The sequence below is a fragment of the Caenorhabditis briggsae genome (assembly GCF_000004555.2).
Source record: "Caenorhabditis briggsae complete genome, chrII, whole genome shotgun sequence".
Taxonomy (NCBI): domain Eukaryota; kingdom Metazoa; phylum Nematoda; class Chromadorea; order Rhabditida; family Rhabditidae; genus Caenorhabditis; species Caenorhabditis briggsae.
In genome coordinates, this window is record NC_013486.2 from 13,902,660 (window position 1) to 13,919,841 (window position 17,182).

At 36.4% G+C, this 17,182-nt stretch overlaps 7 protein-coding genes across 7 annotated transcripts; 3 read left to right on the forward strand and 4 right to left on the reverse strand.

Annotated features, from left to right (window-relative positions):
• Nucleotides 1-218: 218 nt before the first annotated feature.
• Nucleotides 219-1,613, reverse strand: CBG25712 (the record flags this gene model as incomplete). Its single annotated transcript, XM_045242984.1, has 3 exons — nt 219-826; nt 988-1,174; nt 1,578-1,613. The coding sequence occupies 3 exons, from the start codon at nt 1,611-1,613 to the stop codon at nt 219-221; spliced, it is 831 nt and encodes a 276-aa protein (XP_045098722.1).
• A 664-nt stretch (nt 1,614-2,277) lies between these two features.
• Nucleotides 2,278-5,183, forward strand: CBG07847 (the record flags this gene model as incomplete). The annotated part of the gene is made up of 6 exons (XM_002631832.1): nt 2,278-2,467; nt 3,328-3,443; nt 3,495-4,088; nt 4,150-4,419; nt 4,636-5,000; nt 5,045-5,183. 6 exons carry the CDS (start codon nt 2,278-2,280, stop codon nt 5,181-5,183), a joined length of 1,674 nt encoding a protein of 557 aa, XP_002631878.1.
• A 1,209-nt stretch (nt 5,184-6,392) lies between these two features.
• Nucleotides 6,393-7,370, forward strand: CBG25713 (the record flags this gene model as incomplete). The annotated part of the gene is made up of 3 exons (XM_045242987.1): nt 6,393-6,641; nt 6,917-7,091; nt 7,138-7,370. 3 exons carry the CDS (start codon nt 6,393-6,395, stop codon nt 7,368-7,370), a joined length of 657 nt encoding a protein of 218 aa, XP_045098723.1.
• Nucleotides 7,371-7,586: 216 nt separating this feature from the next.
• On the reverse strand, nt 7,587-8,090 carry CBG07849 (the record flags this gene model as incomplete). Its single annotated transcript, XM_002631833.1, has 2 exons — nt 7,587-7,774; nt 7,820-8,090. 2 exons carry the CDS (start codon nt 8,088-8,090, stop codon nt 7,587-7,589), a joined length of 459 nt encoding a protein of 152 aa, XP_002631879.1.
• Nucleotides 8,091-9,587: 1,497 nt separating this feature from the next.
• On the reverse strand, nt 9,588-10,546 carry CBG07850 (the record flags this gene model as incomplete). The annotated part of the gene is made up of 4 exons (XM_045242988.1): nt 9,588-9,641; nt 9,686-9,853; nt 10,192-10,444; nt 10,506-10,546. The coding sequence occupies 4 exons, from the start codon at nt 10,544-10,546 to the stop codon at nt 9,588-9,590; spliced, it is 516 nt and encodes a 171-aa protein (XP_045093592.1).
• A 2,133-nt stretch (nt 10,547-12,679) lies between these two features.
• CBG07851 lies at nt 12,680-13,428 on the forward strand (the record flags this gene model as incomplete). The annotated part of the gene is made up of 3 exons (XM_002631835.1): nt 12,680-12,934; nt 12,962-13,050; nt 13,095-13,428. The coding sequence occupies 3 exons, from the start codon at nt 12,680-12,682 to the stop codon at nt 13,426-13,428; spliced, it is 678 nt and encodes a 225-aa protein (XP_002631881.1).
• Nucleotides 13,429-15,982: 2,554 nt separating this feature from the next.
• CBG07852 lies at nt 15,983-16,575 on the reverse strand (the record flags this gene model as incomplete). The annotated part of the gene is made up of 2 exons (XM_002631836.1): nt 15,983-16,178; nt 16,409-16,575. The coding sequence occupies 2 exons, from the start codon at nt 16,573-16,575 to the stop codon at nt 15,983-15,985; spliced, it is 363 nt and encodes a 120-aa protein (XP_002631882.1).
• Between the last annotated feature and the right edge of the window lie 607 nt (nt 16,576-17,182).

Consider the following 17,182-nt stretch of genomic DNA (forward strand, 5'->3'; position numbering starts at 1 on the left):
AATTCGTGATGAAATCTCATAAATTTGAGAATTTCGAGGATTTTAAGATTTCCAAAATTAAAATATCTCGAAAAAATTTGTTTATACAAGGATCAAATTTTAATTTCAAATACCAAAAACTTTACCAAGGAAACAAAAAAAAATCAAAAAATAGCTTGAAAAATAAGTTACAGATATTTAAAAATTACAAATCCCATCATATGAATACGGATCCAAAATCATACATCCACCCAGCCATCCCATTTTTTAGTCTTTTTCGGCAAAAAGCTTGTTCTCCTTCTCACAAAATTATTCTCATCTCGAAGTGGGTTTCTGGCTCCTTTAATTACGATAAAAGTCGTTTTTGGCGGCGCCGTCTGGTCTTCTGAATTCTGAGGTTCTGGAATCGAAACGAGGAGTGAGAGGGATTTCGGAGCCACGAATTTTAGGAGTTTTTCTTCTTTTGTCTCTTTTGGACTAAGAATTGTGTTGTATTCAGGATCATCAAATACAGGATCCGAGATATTTAAATCCGGGTCATTCTTCATTGGAAATCCAAAGTCATACTCATCATATTTTGTTGGATCCTCATCTTCTACAGTAGGATTGTTGATCTTCGTGACAAGTGGCATTGGATTTTCTGAATTGGAGGGTCCAGAAGTGGAAGAATCATTTGAATCCCCAGGATCCTGATTGAAACTTTTATTGATTATTTCAGCTGCCAAAATCGGGTCCCGAAGTTGGGATACGGTACGTTTTAATGATGGTCGACCTCGTTTTTTGCTTCCTGATTGTGGAGTGATTTTCAATGATCGTCTGTTTTGATCCTTCTTGCGACGTTTACTTTCTAGAAAAAAAAGTAACATTTTGAAATGCTACAGTAATCAAAGAAGGCCCCAGTAACCAAAGAATTCAACATTAATCAGAGATTGTTACAGTAATGGAAGAATGCTACAGTAATTGAAAAATTTTACAGTAACCAAAGAATGCTACTGTAATCATAATTACCTTCCACAGCTGCCTCGTACTTTTCCTTATTGTTTGGTGAATCCAAAAACGCCTTTATCGAATCGTTTTTCTTACGGTAGCAGAAACTGGCCAGTGGTTCCCACGTCGTCGTGCTATCTGACTCCCATTTAGTTTCAAATACAACCTCGTTGTACTCGTCGATTTTCACATCGGTCACTTTTTCTACCTGGAAATACAGGAATTCCTTATCTTCTCAACAATTCGGATTTTTCAATTTTTCCCCTTCACCTTGAGCTCAATTATCTCGGTTCCCATGAGAGCTAACATCTGTCAACTGATAAAATGTTAGTGATCAAATAATAATTAGTTTATCAGTTAGCAACTTTTTGACGTATCTCATAACAACCGAGATAATCAAGCTTAAAGATACTGTCCTTTACAGAAAAATAACAAAATTTAGTGCACTTTAAGCTCAATTATCTCGTTTCCTACAAGAGATATCAGAAAGCTGTCGACTGATAAAATTTTGCTGATATCGTGATAAATATTTTATCAGCTGAAAATTGCTTGATATCTCTTATCGGAATGAAGGTAATTGAGCTCAAAGTTGATTAAAATGTTATACTTACCACCCATTCTTCTACTTTTTCCTTTTCCACATTCATTGACTTCTCTTTATTTTTCTTCGGATTTTCTGACCTTCAGTCTGCAATAAAAATATTTTTGAAAATGGGAAGAAAAATCCTTAAAAATTGACAAAAATAAATAAAGGTTTATGGTTAAAAATAGGAGTCAAAAATACCGCGGCCCAGAAACTGAAAAAAACTTTCTGAAAAAAAAAGGTTTTGATCTACCAAAATTTTTCAAGACGAGTCTGCAGATACATCTTATGGGGTACCATCTGAAAGCTAGAAATCTCCTGATTTCAAATCTATTATCAATTTTGACATCGGACTAATCAGTACCTAGTTACACACAAACCCATGTTCTGTAAACAAAAAGTACCAGATACAGACACACAAGTCATAACTGAGGAGGGTGTCTAATGGGTGTCAAAACATATCAAGTCTAGACAGTGTTGATCTTGAGGAGACGCGGAAAAAGGTAAGGTGAGAATTTCTTTTTCTGGTCATTTGTACTTCTTTTGTGTTCATTGAATGGTTCTTTTCTCTTTGCGCCTCCTCAGTTTCCTTGATCTCTAGATCTTGGCGCGAACTTTCGATTTGATAGTCAAAATGTGACCTTTTTGCTCTTTTATTGGATTTTTTGATCTCTTACTCTTTCCATCCACTTCCTAATTCCTCAAATTTTATAATCTATTTTCCAGGGATGGTTCACGACCATCCAACACCGAGTGCTGCTAGCTACGCGGAGAGTATAGTGAGCAATGTCGTTCGGCAAATAGTCTTCGACTTGCGTGCTGAAGTTTCCGACCGGACATCGCTTAAAAAGTTGACCAAACTTTTTGTCGAGAAATTGGACGGTTTAGCACAGACCACGAGGCTTTTTATGGAGCATGGTAAGCATCAATTACCGTTGAACGTGTAATGGAAAGGTCCTTTTAACTTTGAGCCAGTTTTTCTCGGTTCCCGTCAACGATAGAAAAAAATGTGTCCACTGATAAAATATTGCTGATAATATGGTAAACAATTCATTAGTTGAAAATTTTTTTATCTTTTACAGGAATCGAGATGGTTGAACTCAAGTTTGATAGTGTGCAGATCCTTCTATCACAGGTTTTACGGTATAGCGATACGTAAAAAATGATCAAAAAATTATATCAACTCGTAAAATTTTTATAGACTTTTACCATATTTTTTTGGATTAGAATTTGGCCATTTTTAACCAAAAATTAATGAAATCATAGAATTATTTGGCCGATACTGTAATTCGGGTCAAAATAACGAATTGAATTGTCTTAAACCTTGTGTTAGAAGAACTCCAACTCTGTAAACTTTGAGTTGATTAAGCTAAGCTCAATTATCTCAACTCCTATGCAAGATAGCAAAAATTTGTCAACTGATAAAGTTTTTCTGACATAATGATAAACAATTTATCAGTTGACAACTTTTTTCCATCTTTCACAGGAACCAGAATAATTGAGCTTAAAATACATAAACATACCGTAAAGCGTTCTAATAGAACAATCCATAAGCGTTCACTTTGAGCTCAATTATCTCAATTTCTCTGAAAGATATCAATAATCAATAATTTCAACTGATAAAATGTTTGTGATCTCATGATTAATATTTTATCAGTTGACAACTTTTTTGTATCTTCTACCCAGATAAATTAGCTCAAAGTCAAAAAGCGCGTTTCTATTACAGGTTTTATGAGATTAGATCATTGGAGTACTGTAGGATAAACTCAAATTTTCAGCTGGCCGAACCCAACCATCCATCCAGGATGTTCTGGCGGCGTTTCCCATCCATCGAATCGATATTCAGGATTTGATAGCGTCCGAGAGGGATAGGCCACCACTTCCGATTCCATCGGTGGGTCCCATTAGCCAAAAAATTAAAAAACTAGCTTTATTTTTTTTTCAGAGGTACCAATTCCCGGTCCCCCACGAAGAGGACTTCCATATGGCCGTGTATGGTCCCAAGCCGTCAGATCGAGAGCTCCGAATTCGCCCCGACAACATTCCCAGTTATCATAGAGCGATTCACCCAGAATGGTGCATGGAAAAAGAAGACGTTCCGATTCCGAAACCTCCAAAAATTGTGACAGTCACCGAGGAGGAATTTCGGGAGTTCAAGAAGCCCAAGTACCCATGGGACGAGAATCCAGATGAAAAAAGAAAACGTGAGGAGAAGGATCGACAGAAAGCCAAAGAGATTGCTCATGCCAAATCGCGTAACAAGAAGCGGTATGAAGAAGGGATTACGGCATTCAAGGATACGGATCTTCCGAATTTCGAGGATATGGCTTTCGTGGAGGTTTTTGAGGATTTGGAGTATAGTAGGATGCTAGAAGCAGGGAAAAATATGGATTCTGTGGCAAAGGTGGAGAAGTATCCTGGATCACCAGAGAAGGAGGTTGCTAAGAAAGATGAACTGGTTAGAAAGATTCCACATATCTTGAAAAAGCCAAAACCAGTGAAAAGGAGCACAAATTTGTTAAAGGGAACTTTACCAATGGTATGTTTGAAACTGTATAGACAGATTCTGGATTCTGGTTTTTCAAAATCTGATTTTCCAGACTCCGCTATCTGAACCACCAAAGTTCTCGACTCCAGAGCCACAGAAAAAGATTCCGACACCCAGAATAGATACTCCTCGTCCGCCACCTCCACTCCCAATGATCGCTCCGAATTTCCTGTTCCCAATTCTTCCACCTATGCCAACAACACCACCAGCAAGACCAGCACGTCTGAAGAAGAAGTCAGAGGCTTTTGATCCGAGCCCGACTCCCAAATTAGGCGGATATTTGACTCTTAAAATTAAGAAGAATCTCGGATACTTGGATAAGGTAAGAATTCCGAATCCCGGCGAAACTTCGAGCTCAATTATCTCGGCTCCTATGCAAGATATCGCAGATTTGTCAATTAATAAAATTCTTGCAATATTATGATAAACAATTTATCAGTTGACAACTTTTTCATATCTTTAACAGGAACCGAGATAAGTTGGCTCGAAGTTAACGGCGTTGACGGCCAGGGGATACGGTAACCTGAACCAATTTCAGCCAACTACTCCTGTCCAGCCTGTACTTCCACCACTCACCTGGCTCCCCGAAAGATCTGTCACACCAGATTTGCCAACTAAAACCGTAAAGCTCAAAATTAAATTTGGATCTGAGCAACTTCCCACGACTCCAGGAAATCAAGCTGTACCTCTTCCGCACACCCCATCCTCAAGATCCCCTCTGAAAATCCGAATCAGCTCGGCGTTGGTTTCAAGTTCAGAACCCAGGCAAAATGATTATGGAAAAGAGAATGGAGAGGAAGATGGAACCAAAGAAGAAGAGCAAAACTGTCCGATTTGCCACGTGGAATACGAGAAGGATGACAACATGGTGGCTTGCGACAAGTGTGAAGGATGGTTTCACTGGTAAGGAATTATTCAGCCGTTTCTCGGTTAGCCTAGGTTTTCAGGCATTGTGTTGGGATCACCGTCGAGCCGAAGGCTGCCCATTGGTATTGCTCGGCGTGTGTCAAGAGTCAGACGAAGTCTGGAAAGCGTCGGGGACGACCAAGTGGACTCCCAGATTCGGCGAAGAAGGCCAAGAAATAATAATTTTGTATTTTGTGTTATAACTTGTGTTATATTTTTAACTTTTGCTGTTTTATCATTGTTTATCACTACCAATTCTAATCCTGTTTGTTTTATCAATTTGATTTATCGGTTTATTTGTGGATGAATAATTTTCTGTAGTACGGTTTTTGGCATCCATAGGAGCACATGGGGCTCCATTGAGCTTAAGATTGTCATAATCGAGTCATTAGGACCAGGGGCTAGGCTCAACATAGACAGATGCTCTAGAAGCCGCCTTTGTGATTCCCTTTGAGCTCAATTATCTCGGTTATTTTAGAAGACATCAAAAAATTGTCAACTGATAAAATATTTATCATAATATCATCAACATTTTATCAGTTGACAAGTTTCTGATGTCTCTTATAGGAACCGAGATAATTGAGCTCAAACAGCAGATCAAATTTTCAATTAACGCTTCTTTCAGAATAATTTTTGATCTATTACATTTTTCATAAATTCTGAATTCCCCAGAACCGCCAAAAGTAACATAAAATCAATCAATTTTCATTCTGAACCAATTTCTATTTCAAAATCTATATTTTCGCCGCTGCAACTTTTCGAAAAATGCCAAGAAAACGAAAAAATCCGAAAAATCAAATTCTCAAAGAGCCAGAAGACCCTATAAACCATGTTGAATCTGTGGATGATCTAGTAACTTTTTTACCTTTTTTGTTTTAAAAATAATATACCGTAAAACCTCTAATAGAACGACACCCGGATTGTCCACTTTGAGTCTATATATCTCATTTCTTTTGAAAGATATCAAAAAGTAGTTAACTAGTACAATGTTTATCAGGATATCAGCAACATTTTATTAGTTAGCCACTTTTTGATATCTTTCACAGAAAATGAGATATATAGGCTCAAAGTGGACGATCCGGGTGTCGTTCTATTAGAGGTTTTACGGTAATTTTCCAGATTTCGTTGCTTCCAATCCCTCCAGCCGAAAGTTTTAGAACGAACGACAATATTGAGAATTCTGAAACTTATGAGTTCACGTATTCTGAATCATCTGAATGTTGGTCAAAGGAAAAGGAGGTTCTTGATCAAAAAAATGGAAAAATGGAATGTGAAAATGAGGAGCTGAAAATTGAAAGATGAGAATTTATCGAGAAAATTGATAATTTGACAGCAGAAAAGAAGATTTATGATCAAAAAATAGTGGAATCTGTGCGAAAATTGGAGCAAATGGAATGTGAAAATGAGGAGTTGAAATCAAAAATGAAGATTACAAACCAAAAAATGGTGGATGTTGTGCAAAAACTGAGGCAAATGGAATGTGACAATGAAGAGTTGAAGTTTGAAAAACAAGAATTCATTGAAAAAATAGAGGATTTGCAATCAGAAATGAAAAATGATGATTTGATGAACAAATATAACTTCTCGAAATCAATACAAGAAACGTTGGAAGGAAGAATTCTGAATCACGAGTATACGGTAACTTGAATTTAAATTGTGCCGTATTTCCTCTAATAGAAGCCAACCAAAACGTCCGATTTGACATAATTTACCTTGATTTCTTTGAGAGATATCAAAAAGTTTTCAACTGATAAAGTATTCATCATAATATCACCAACATTTTATCAGTTGACAAATTTTTGAAATCTTTCACAGAAACCTAGATAATTGAGCTCAAAGTAGACGGTTTGGGCGGGCTTCTATTAGAGGAAATATGGGAATTCCGATTGCAAATTTTTACTCAAAAATTTCAGATTGCTGGACTGCAGGAACAACTCAACTCGAAAAATCTCAAAAAAAACGTACTGATAAAAAATCAGAAGGATGAGCTGGAATATTTGAAAACTGAACTCCGAAAGAAGTCAAAGACATTTTTCCGTTGGCTCCTGACTGGAATATGGAACGGATTCTCAAACTTGTGTGGAAGATGTTGGTCCATTGTTTAATAAATAAATCAAAATCTTATTTTTTTTAGTCCGTGACCATTTCATTCGACAAAATATCTACTGGAAGCTCTTCTACATTGTCCTCATCTTCATTTCACTCGAGAAACTTCTGGAGAAAAACCCGACAATTACGAAAATGATAAGGAGACCGAAAATTGTATGTAGAACGTGCTCAATTTGTGAAGATGTAAAAATACATAACTATTTGTTGAAATGTTTCATTAGCGGTTATTTTTTTCGTAAAAATTATAGAGGTTTTTGAATGTCCCTGAATAAACTTTCAAGCCAATTGTTATAAAAAATGAAACGCTTTTCAGCTTTAGATCCCTGGGGTGTTGGTTATGGTGAATTTGAAGATGATGAACCGGAACCAACACAAGGCTACTATGTTTCTGGTTCGAAGAAAAAGAAATAGGCTGAACTACATCTGTGTGAATAAATGCTTTTATACTTTCTTGAGAATTCAACACAAAAAAAGTTAGACAGATGTTTTTTTCTTCACAAGACTCTCGTCCGATACCCCGGCTTCATCGGATTCCGTTGATCCTAATGATGTGGACTCATCTGCGTCGAACGCTTCTGGACAAACCATTTGACGGATGAACTCGTCGGAGCAAGAGTGGATACAACAGATGGCAGAGATATCAGTTTCCGTGTTAGAGGGCACTGAAAAATTGATAAAAACTTTGGGAAAAAAGAGTTTAGACTTACAAATGGGTCCACAGATTTTTTGGATCTTCTCAGTCAATGGGAATCCACAGAATCCCTTTCTTCTGATTCCGCGAGTCTCCATCATTGCCTCCTCTTTGAATTCGCTGACCCAATGTTTTATCTCACCCAGGGCTACAGATTTTTTGTGTTGGATTTCAGTCATTTTAGTTTTCAGCTCTTCCAAGTGCTTTAGGGATTGCTCAACATCAAAAGGGGCCCCGGCGGTGAGGGAGAAGAAGAAGAGAACGAGGAGAATCGAGAAGAGTTTCATGGTTCTGGAAAATGGGAAGTTTGAGAAAGAAATATATGAATATGCGGCAAAGAAGCTGAGAAGACTCTATTGTCCACTGGATAGTCTGCCAGACTAAAAAAGGGGCGGAGCTTATGCACGGGCGGAGCCTTGGGGTGAGAAGCGAGAACAACAAGATGGAATAGGATTCTGTGACGTCAGCCAAATTGTATATGTATCGGAAGGAGAGCGATACAATTTCTGTCTTTGATATTTTTAAGAGAAAATTAGAGTGTGTGGGGGATCAGAAGAGAAGGATATGACATCACATAGGAAGTTTTGGCTTTTCAAAAATAGCTGGCTTTTAGACTTGACGTTATGAAACATGTCATTTTGCATAACTGATGTGCAAACTACCGTATTCGCTCCAAGAACTCGAAATTTCTAATGTACCATAAAATTGCTCTTGAAGTCCATCTTGGTAAACTGTTTATCATAGTATCACAAATATTCTATCAGTTGACACATTTTCGATATCTTCTACAGAAAAGGAGATATAAGGGCTCGAAGTTGACAGTGTGGACGTCCTTCTATTAGAGGTTTTACGGCTAAAAAACATTCTACGACACTCTGAAATTCCGAACCACAAAAGATAACAAAGCGTTTATCACTATCGTCCTTTTTTGATTTATATATCGGTATTTGTTACCTTTTTAAGGAAAACATTTCAAAAAAAAATGTTTTCCTGTTTCTAGAAATGGGCAAAGAAACAAAAAGACATCTAGGAAAATACAAAAACTAGAATCCTATAAACCGAATCAGAATCTCTTACAAGTTCTATTTTGATCATCTGGCAGTGGACTACTGTACTTCTATACAAATCGAAAAAAAATATTTGTAGTATTTGTTTTCTTCTTGATCAGTTCCAAAACATGAGATATTGAATATTTGAAAAATGGAAATACCACTGATACGAGTACAATAAAATGGGGAATAAATGTATTTCAAAGAGATTTGGAACTTCATTTTCAGAGAGAAATGAATTCAAATATTTTGAAAATTTGGGGGATGAAAAATGAAATTTATCCGAATTCGGATGAAGATTTGGGGGGGGGGCTCTAGAAGGTTCTCGATTTTTTTTCAGAAAAAAAAATGTCGAAAATGAAAAATAGAGAATTTTCAGTTTGGTAAAGTATTATTCCCATATCCTTTCGAAAATGATTCACTGGTTTTCTGACATTTATAGAAGCAACTCTCACGGCTTAAAAAAGTATGAGAAAATATAAAATCTAGAAACTTTTGAGCTCTGAATTTGCCCAGGAGTTTTTGTTATTAAACTGTTCAAGAATCATTTTTCTGATTTTTTTGAAAATCTCGGTCAAAAATTTGAATTTTGGTATTAAAAAAAATTATTTGAAACGTTTGAATTCGTCTTTTTTGTCTGAATCCATTTATTCAGAAATCATAATAAACTACGAGATAACAGAAAGATATAGGAAACAGTAATATTTAGAAATTGACAATTTAGAAGTTGGTGGTTTAATCAATGACCGGTGTAACTACCGCACCTGTAATTGTGGCTGGTTTGAATACCTGAAATAATTCCCTTACTCAAACACTGATTCAAAATTTCCTACCGTAAATTCAAAACTATTTTTGAATCTCAATAATCCCAGTACCGTACTCCGATACTGTGTAGACATTGCCAAACAAATTGGAAAATGGGTCAATGTCGTGAAAGATGTGAGAAATTCCAAAACGTCTGGAGGAAGGAAAATTTCTCTGAAATTTTCTTCAATTTCTTGCTGAAAGTGTAAAGAAGGAGTTACAATTCAAGCGAACGTTCTGGAAAGGTTACGTAGCTAAGATGTAAGATTCCAGTGGGAAGTGAGGAAACAACATATAAAATTGTGTTAAAAATTATCAATTTAGTGGTTGCGGAGTTTCTGAAATTCGGAAGCGAAATCGAAAATGCGAAATTGTGAAACTACTTTTTTTGGTTTGAAGCTGAAAAAATACCGGTTCGGGATTCCTCGATTTTTTGAAACTGGAAAATAAGTAGGAGGGTGAGAATAGGGAATAGTGCAGCTGGGATGATCTGAACCAACAACATTAAATATCAGACAGCTCACAATTCGCTCACTTTGCTGAAAATCGAATCCAATGCTATACGAATTTTCAGATAATAAAAATTGTTCCATTCTGCTAGTGTTGATGGTACCATAAAATGCACTGTACTAGATGTTTCGTTTGAAAGAAGCTCATGACATTCCCATTCGACATCTTCATGAGCTACTTGTGTTTCGAGGAAATGTGCAAGGGAAATAACGGAACTGATTAAGACTGCAATAAAACAAATTCTCCATCCGAAAGAAGCAGTAGTAGCGGTGCGAGATCTGAAACCAGTTCGTAACAATTGATCTGGGTTATCTGAGATGGTACTAAGCCGAATCTTACTTCATCGGAAACTTGAGCGCAAACGTTCTGATGGAGGCCATTGCAAGACCTAAAAAAGCGTCACAGCGCCTGACATCATCTTGAATAGATAATGAAATCCAAAGGTATACGACGAAGGTGTATGAATCCGGACGTATGCTAAAAAATTCACGCGATTGTGTGCTACAAAACTTCCCATACTTGAAGCGGGCCCAGAACGAATTTTGCGCCGGACCCGCTTTTCAAGCATGAGGTTACCGACGGCTTTCTCTATCTTTCTGAACCGACTCCTTCTGAATTTCAGAATCAAAATTGGCTGTCAGTGTGCGATTCCATAGTGCGGTCAATATCTTTAGGACCCTCCTCGGTTTTGGCGGTTCCAGCAGATCGGGAACAGATATCGAAATTCTGAGAACGTCATTCGATGATAAATAGAAACTCTAAAGAACAAATTTTCATGGTTCTACCACTTTCCGTACAAGAGTACCACCAAAAAGACCTATTTCTCAATATCTTTGGGACCCCTAGAAATTTTGAAATCTTGATCATTTTTTGTTGAATTTTCGCTTTTAAACTGAAAATAATTGTCAGTTTCGTACTTTTTCAATACATTTTTATAAGTATCTCGAAGAGTTTTCATAATCTGTCAACTTTCCAAATTATCATTTTTTCCATTTTCATTTCCAAATTTTCGGTTATTTTTTGTGAAAGTGATCCAATTTGTCAAAAAATTCAAGCTCGTCAAACCACAATTCATACAGATACAGATTTTGGAAAAACGGATAAGGATTACTGTAGATTTTCGATTTCTGTGTGATGTATATGGTGAGAACAAACTATGAAAAAGTAACATTCGTACTGGAACCAATTTTGTCTGAAATTTTTGAATTGTCTGAAAGTATTATAGTTGTTTTGTAATTCAAAATTTTCGTACTTAAAAGTAATCAAGAGATTAGACTTGAGAAAATTGTACAATACGTTTTACTTGATATTGGAATTTTGAGAATGTATGAATTATTAATTTCAGAAATTTGATTTTTTAAGATTCTGAATATCTGGAATTCCGGAAAACCGAAAATTTAAAAATCTGAAAAATGGGAAAGCCTAAAAAATCCAAAATTTCAAAATTTGGAAATTTGAATTTTTGAAATTCTGAAACTCTGAAAACTATTCTCGTTAACTCCCCTTTAATATTCAGAAGAAATCTTCAAATCCCCAAACACTGCCGTCAGATTGTCCGTGCTCATATAGCTTGTTTACAATATTTTCAGTCTGCATAATCTGAAAATAACTGCCCTGCCACACCTTGGAAATCCTCGTCAACGTCTGCTGAATCTTTTTGGTTTTTTTGATTCTTATTGAAAGTTTCATTAAGAATCTGAAACTTCTCTTTTGAAATATTTAATTCAAATTCCAAAATGACAAAACTGAAAATTTTTATATGACGAGTTGAAATTTTGACATTTTCGACATTCGAGTCTGTAGAATTGTTTGAAAATAAGTTGAAATTATGTTCTGAACATCTTTAAAGTACATCATAATTTTGAAAATAGTATATTTTGTTTTTGAAACTGAACTTGAAGTTTTTGACATCAAACAATCGTAAATTAGGAACTGTCCAGAAGAAACAATCAAGCTATTTTCCTGAATTTTAATTTCTAGACATTGGAGGAAATTTTCCACCTACTCATCTCGGAAACAACATCAATTAAACCAACTATACAACTACAAAGAAGTTATTATCTCTAAAAATATAGAAGACGTATTCATTACGTACAACTCTTTTGTTTGTTGTATTTAGTTACAAATGATGAATGCCTATGCTTTTTGACTTATTCTTGGGTTCAAACATTTAAAAAAATGTATGTGAGAACTGTTTCAAAAAAAAGAGTTCCAAATGTTCAAAATTCTTGAGCACAACCTTGAATTATACCTTTTATGTTTCAAATATTCTAAGTTCTGAAAACTTTGCTCTTCCCCTTTGCTTCTCTAACATTTGGAAATGGAAGAATAATTTTGGAAATCACAGATTTAGATTTCCAAAATTATAACATCAAACATTCTCATCTAACGCAGAACTCCGAGGTCAATTTTTTGGCAGAGATTAGAATCTTATCAGATCTTCCCCCCCCCCCGCTATATAAGCTTGGATCACATAACAACAAATTAATTCAAATTCAAGAATTCCGCGGATCATGAAGTCTCTTCTGATCCTCCTCCTCCTGGTCCCCACCACCTTCTGCCTTTCAAATGTCTTCTCTCGAGGATCCTGCTTCCAGCACATCAATGCAGCTAGAAGTGTCTACGCGGATCGATTCCAACTAGCCAACATGAATGAGTTGGTTTACAACAAAAAGTTGGAAAAGAAAGTTCTGGAACAACTCTCCTACTCTGGTCCATGCCCACAACCATCAATCATTTCTCAAAACCATCTGGATGTCTATTTGAATGTCAAAGAACACGATTTGATTGTTTAGTTGTTGTCGGCCACTGGAAGTACTCAAATGGCTTGTGTTCGGAGCAAGTGTGGAGATGAGGATGTTATCAGTATTGTGACTGATGTTCAGTGAGTTACAGTGATCCTTGAAAAGCAAAAGAAATTATTTTCAGTGACTCTTCTCCAATTTCTGGACCACCTGGCAGCGAGTGTTCTCCGGATAGAAAAGCAAATGGAAAAGGGTTGTGTACTCAAGAGTATTCTAGCGGTGGATATGCTCGAAAAGGTATTTTCGATGACATTGTCAAATATGACCCACCAATTGTTTGGAATGTGCCTGAGAAAGTGAAATGGCCAGTGGAGGAGTCAGAAGAGGACGCGGTTCCAAAAGGTCCAATCTCAATCGTTAACAGGGAAACTCTCGAACAATTTTTAGAAGTACTGAAAAAAATTCCCACTGATACATCTCATCCAGTTCGTATATGGGAGGATGAAATAGACCACTGATAGATTTGAACTTTATTTCTCGAACTTCTCAATAAATTCTTGAGTTTTTAAAAATTCTCTTCTACATATATGTGAATCATTATGAATTTCTCTGTTCTTCGTGTTTCTAGAAACTCGCGTTCAACTTATTTTCAAAATTCACACTACTTGTACTTGTCTAATCAACCACAAAAAGTCTTTGCATTTCTATCGATCGTGTATTGATAAATTTTGAGGTTGGAGGAAGGTTTGCTGTAGTAGTTAAGGAAGAAAAATGAGTTCCGCGGGTTCGGTACATCAACCAGAAGAAGGATAAGAGCGCTTTGGTCTGGAACAAAACGGAATTTTGCAAAAAAAGAGAGATATGGATTTACTTAGGGCGAAGAACCGAGAATTTCTGGAAACAAAGGGAACAAACCACTCAAAATTCCAGTGATTTTTCAGATGATTTTCTTTTTTTTCTCTCCTTCATTTTTTCTCGTTCATTTTTTGTTATTCTGTTAGTTATTTTTTTGCTCTGCTCAGCCGTCTCCATCTGTTATTTTTGCACATTATTTATTTTCTACCGAGACATTGTCTGATTTTCATTCCCGTTTTTGCTGGAAATTTCAATTCTATAAACGATAATTTATACGCGATCGCATCCCCACACCAGGGGGCATTTCCCGTATTTTTTCACGATTAACCACGATTACTGTACTCTGACAAAAACCACTAGACTCTGGGGAGAACTCGTACCAACGACGGTTGTTTCAAATTCATCCCTGTTAACCACTAGGCTAATCGGGAGCACGTTAGATGAAGTTTCGATGGTTATTATATACTTCACGTTTTCAAAAAAAATAACTTTTTCTTTTTTTTTCGGAATTTCTGATTGTAAATTCAAATGATTCTTGGGGTAGTTTTTGGAGTTTCCGAAACTGGAAAAACATCACCAAGTGTTCAGAAAAAAGAAGGAGAAATTGTTTTTCCTGAATAGGCATTTCATAGGGATTTTTTAATACTTTTAAAGGCTAGTTTGAACATTAAAAAAATTAATGGTCTAATTTGACTTTCAGATATCTTTGTTTTTAGGTATACATTAATTTAGGGTTCTAAGCTTACTTTTTTTAAGGACTGAGCCTACTTTCATTTCCGTGAAACCTGTACTAGAAGAACCGGCCCTTCTATTGTTCCAAGGTGCCTCCAGAGGGCCCTTCTACTACAAGGACCCTTCAATTAGAGGGGCCCTTCTGTTTTTCTGGCTAGTTTTTTCCGAAATTTTGCAGTAAAAAATCGACGAAGTTTCGTTCAAAATTCATGAAAATCTGCCAATTTCACCAAAATTTAGCAAGATTTTCATCGAAAAATAGAATTTCAACAAATTTCTATTGACTTGTGGAGTTCGTGGAATATTTTCCATTGAAAAGTTACGGAAATTTTTATTCCAAAACACATTGAAGAGGGGTCATTTTTCACAGAGGGCCCTTCTATTAGAGGGACCCTTCTATTAAAGGGGTTCTTCTAATACAGGTTTTACGGAATGTTTTTTTTAAGTCTGATTTTTAAGTGTGGGCGCCGTAAGCCTGCTTTTTAAAGGCTAAGACTACACTTTAGAAGCTGAAAATAATTTTAATGGCTGATTTTACTTTTAGGGGCCTTGATTTTAGTATATCCCGATTTAAGTTGCTATTTTTTTTGTATTTCATACTGATTCGACTTTTGGGGTACTTTCTCTCTATCTTTTGAGAGGAATAAATTCACTATCATCATGCGAATACTGTGGATCCACGTTTCTCATTTTTTATTGGCTCTTATTTCTTTGAAATGTCACGGAAAAAACTGTGTGAAACAATTTTCTAAAAAAGCTCAGAGTAAAAAGTGCCCCCTGGTGTTTAGATACGATTAGGTATAATTTATCAATTTTTCTTTGAAATTTTTGCATATTTCTTCGGCTAATTGCCTAGCGAAAAAGCTGAAACTTAGAAAAGTTTTAAAGGTGGGGGACATGAAAAAATATCTTCTCGAAATTCCGTTCAAAGATGTCCCTCGAGGAGTTGAACTTGTGAGGGCGATGATTGAGGGTGCGGCGCCGCTACCGACTGAGCCACGCGGGTGAATAGAAAGCGCACGCCCGATTGCATACATAAAGGCGAGGACGACAGCTGTACGCAGAGTGACATTAAGCGTTGTACACCCTCACGGTAGAATGCATACTCTGGCCCCAAAAATCCCCCGTAAAATCTCCCGTCCCCCCCCCCTTTAAAAGTTCATAGAATAGAAGTGAAAACTGATTCTCAAATTTTCGTGATTCTCAAATATAGGAACTTTTGTGAGTTGTATAGAAAAATACAAGTGATGTTGATTTTTTGAATGAACGGAACGGGAACTACTAGAACCTCGAAGAACAGAGATATTGCTAATGTTTCTCATAAGGTGTTGTTCCAATTTAAAATTGAAGCATTTTTTGAGAAATTCCAGTCAGTTCAAAGCCAAAATCATCAGTAGGACATTATATCATCATCCCCATCTGGATATTTGCCGAATGATATCTAAATTTAAGCGTTTTAGTTTTAAGAATTACATCAAAATTATCTTAACCGTCAATTTGGGAGGGTGAAAGAAGTGGAGGACCCTCAGTTATTCCAAACTTTTCCTTTCCCTTTTGAATTGACTCCCATATAAAATCGAACTCATTTTGTCGAGAACAAAGCCCTAATCCATATCGTTTATATACTCTTCTATCCGGAGAACATTTGGTGCCAGGTGGGCCATGAATTGGAGAAGAGTCACTGAGAATAAATTTCTTTTGCTTTTCAAGGATCACTGTAACTCACTGAACTTCAAGGATCACTGTAACTCACAATTTTGACAATGTCATCGAAAATACCTTTTCGAGCATATCCACCGCTAGAATACTCTTGAGTACACAACCCTTTTCCATTTGCTTTTCTATCCGGAAATTGGAGAAGAGTCACTGAAAATAAATTTCTTTTGCTTTTCAAGGATCACTGTAACTCACTGAACATCAGTCACAATACTGATAACATCCTCATCTCCACACTTGCTCCGAACACAAGCCATTTGAGTACTTCCAGTGGCCGACAACAACTCAACCATCAAATCGTGTCCTTTGACATTCAAATAGACATCCAGATGGTTTTGAGAAAGGATTATGGCTGTGGACATGGACCAGAGTAGGAGAGTTGTTCCAGAACTTTCTTTTCCAACTTTTTGTTGTAAACCAACGCATTCATGTTGGCCAGTTGGAGTTGATCAGCGAAGACACTTCGAGATGCATTGATATGCTTGAGACAGGATTCTCGGGAGAAGACCTCGCCATTCAGAAGACAGCAAATTGTTTGGACCAGGGAAAAGAGGATGAGAAGAGACTTCTCAAATTTGAATTGATTTTTTGTGGTGTGGTTCAAGTTTATATAGAAAAGAAAGACCTGATAAGATTCTAATCGCTGTTAAAAATTGACCTCGGAGCTTTTTTTTTTTGAATTCATCTTTTTTCCCCCAGCTTCCATTATTTCGATTTGATACAAAGTGCATTCCTTGACCCTCAAAATTCCACCGAGTTTCATCTCAAATATCCATTTTCGAAGTCAATCTTTGATGTTGTAATTTTAGAAACCCAAGTCTGTAATTTCCACAATTATTCTGACATTTTCAAATGGTAGTGCTGACAAAGTTCTCAGAATTTAGAACAATTAAAACATGAAATGTATATTTCAAAGTTGTGCTCAATTTCTATGAAACTCACTTTGCGACACAAGTCTTTTGAACTCCT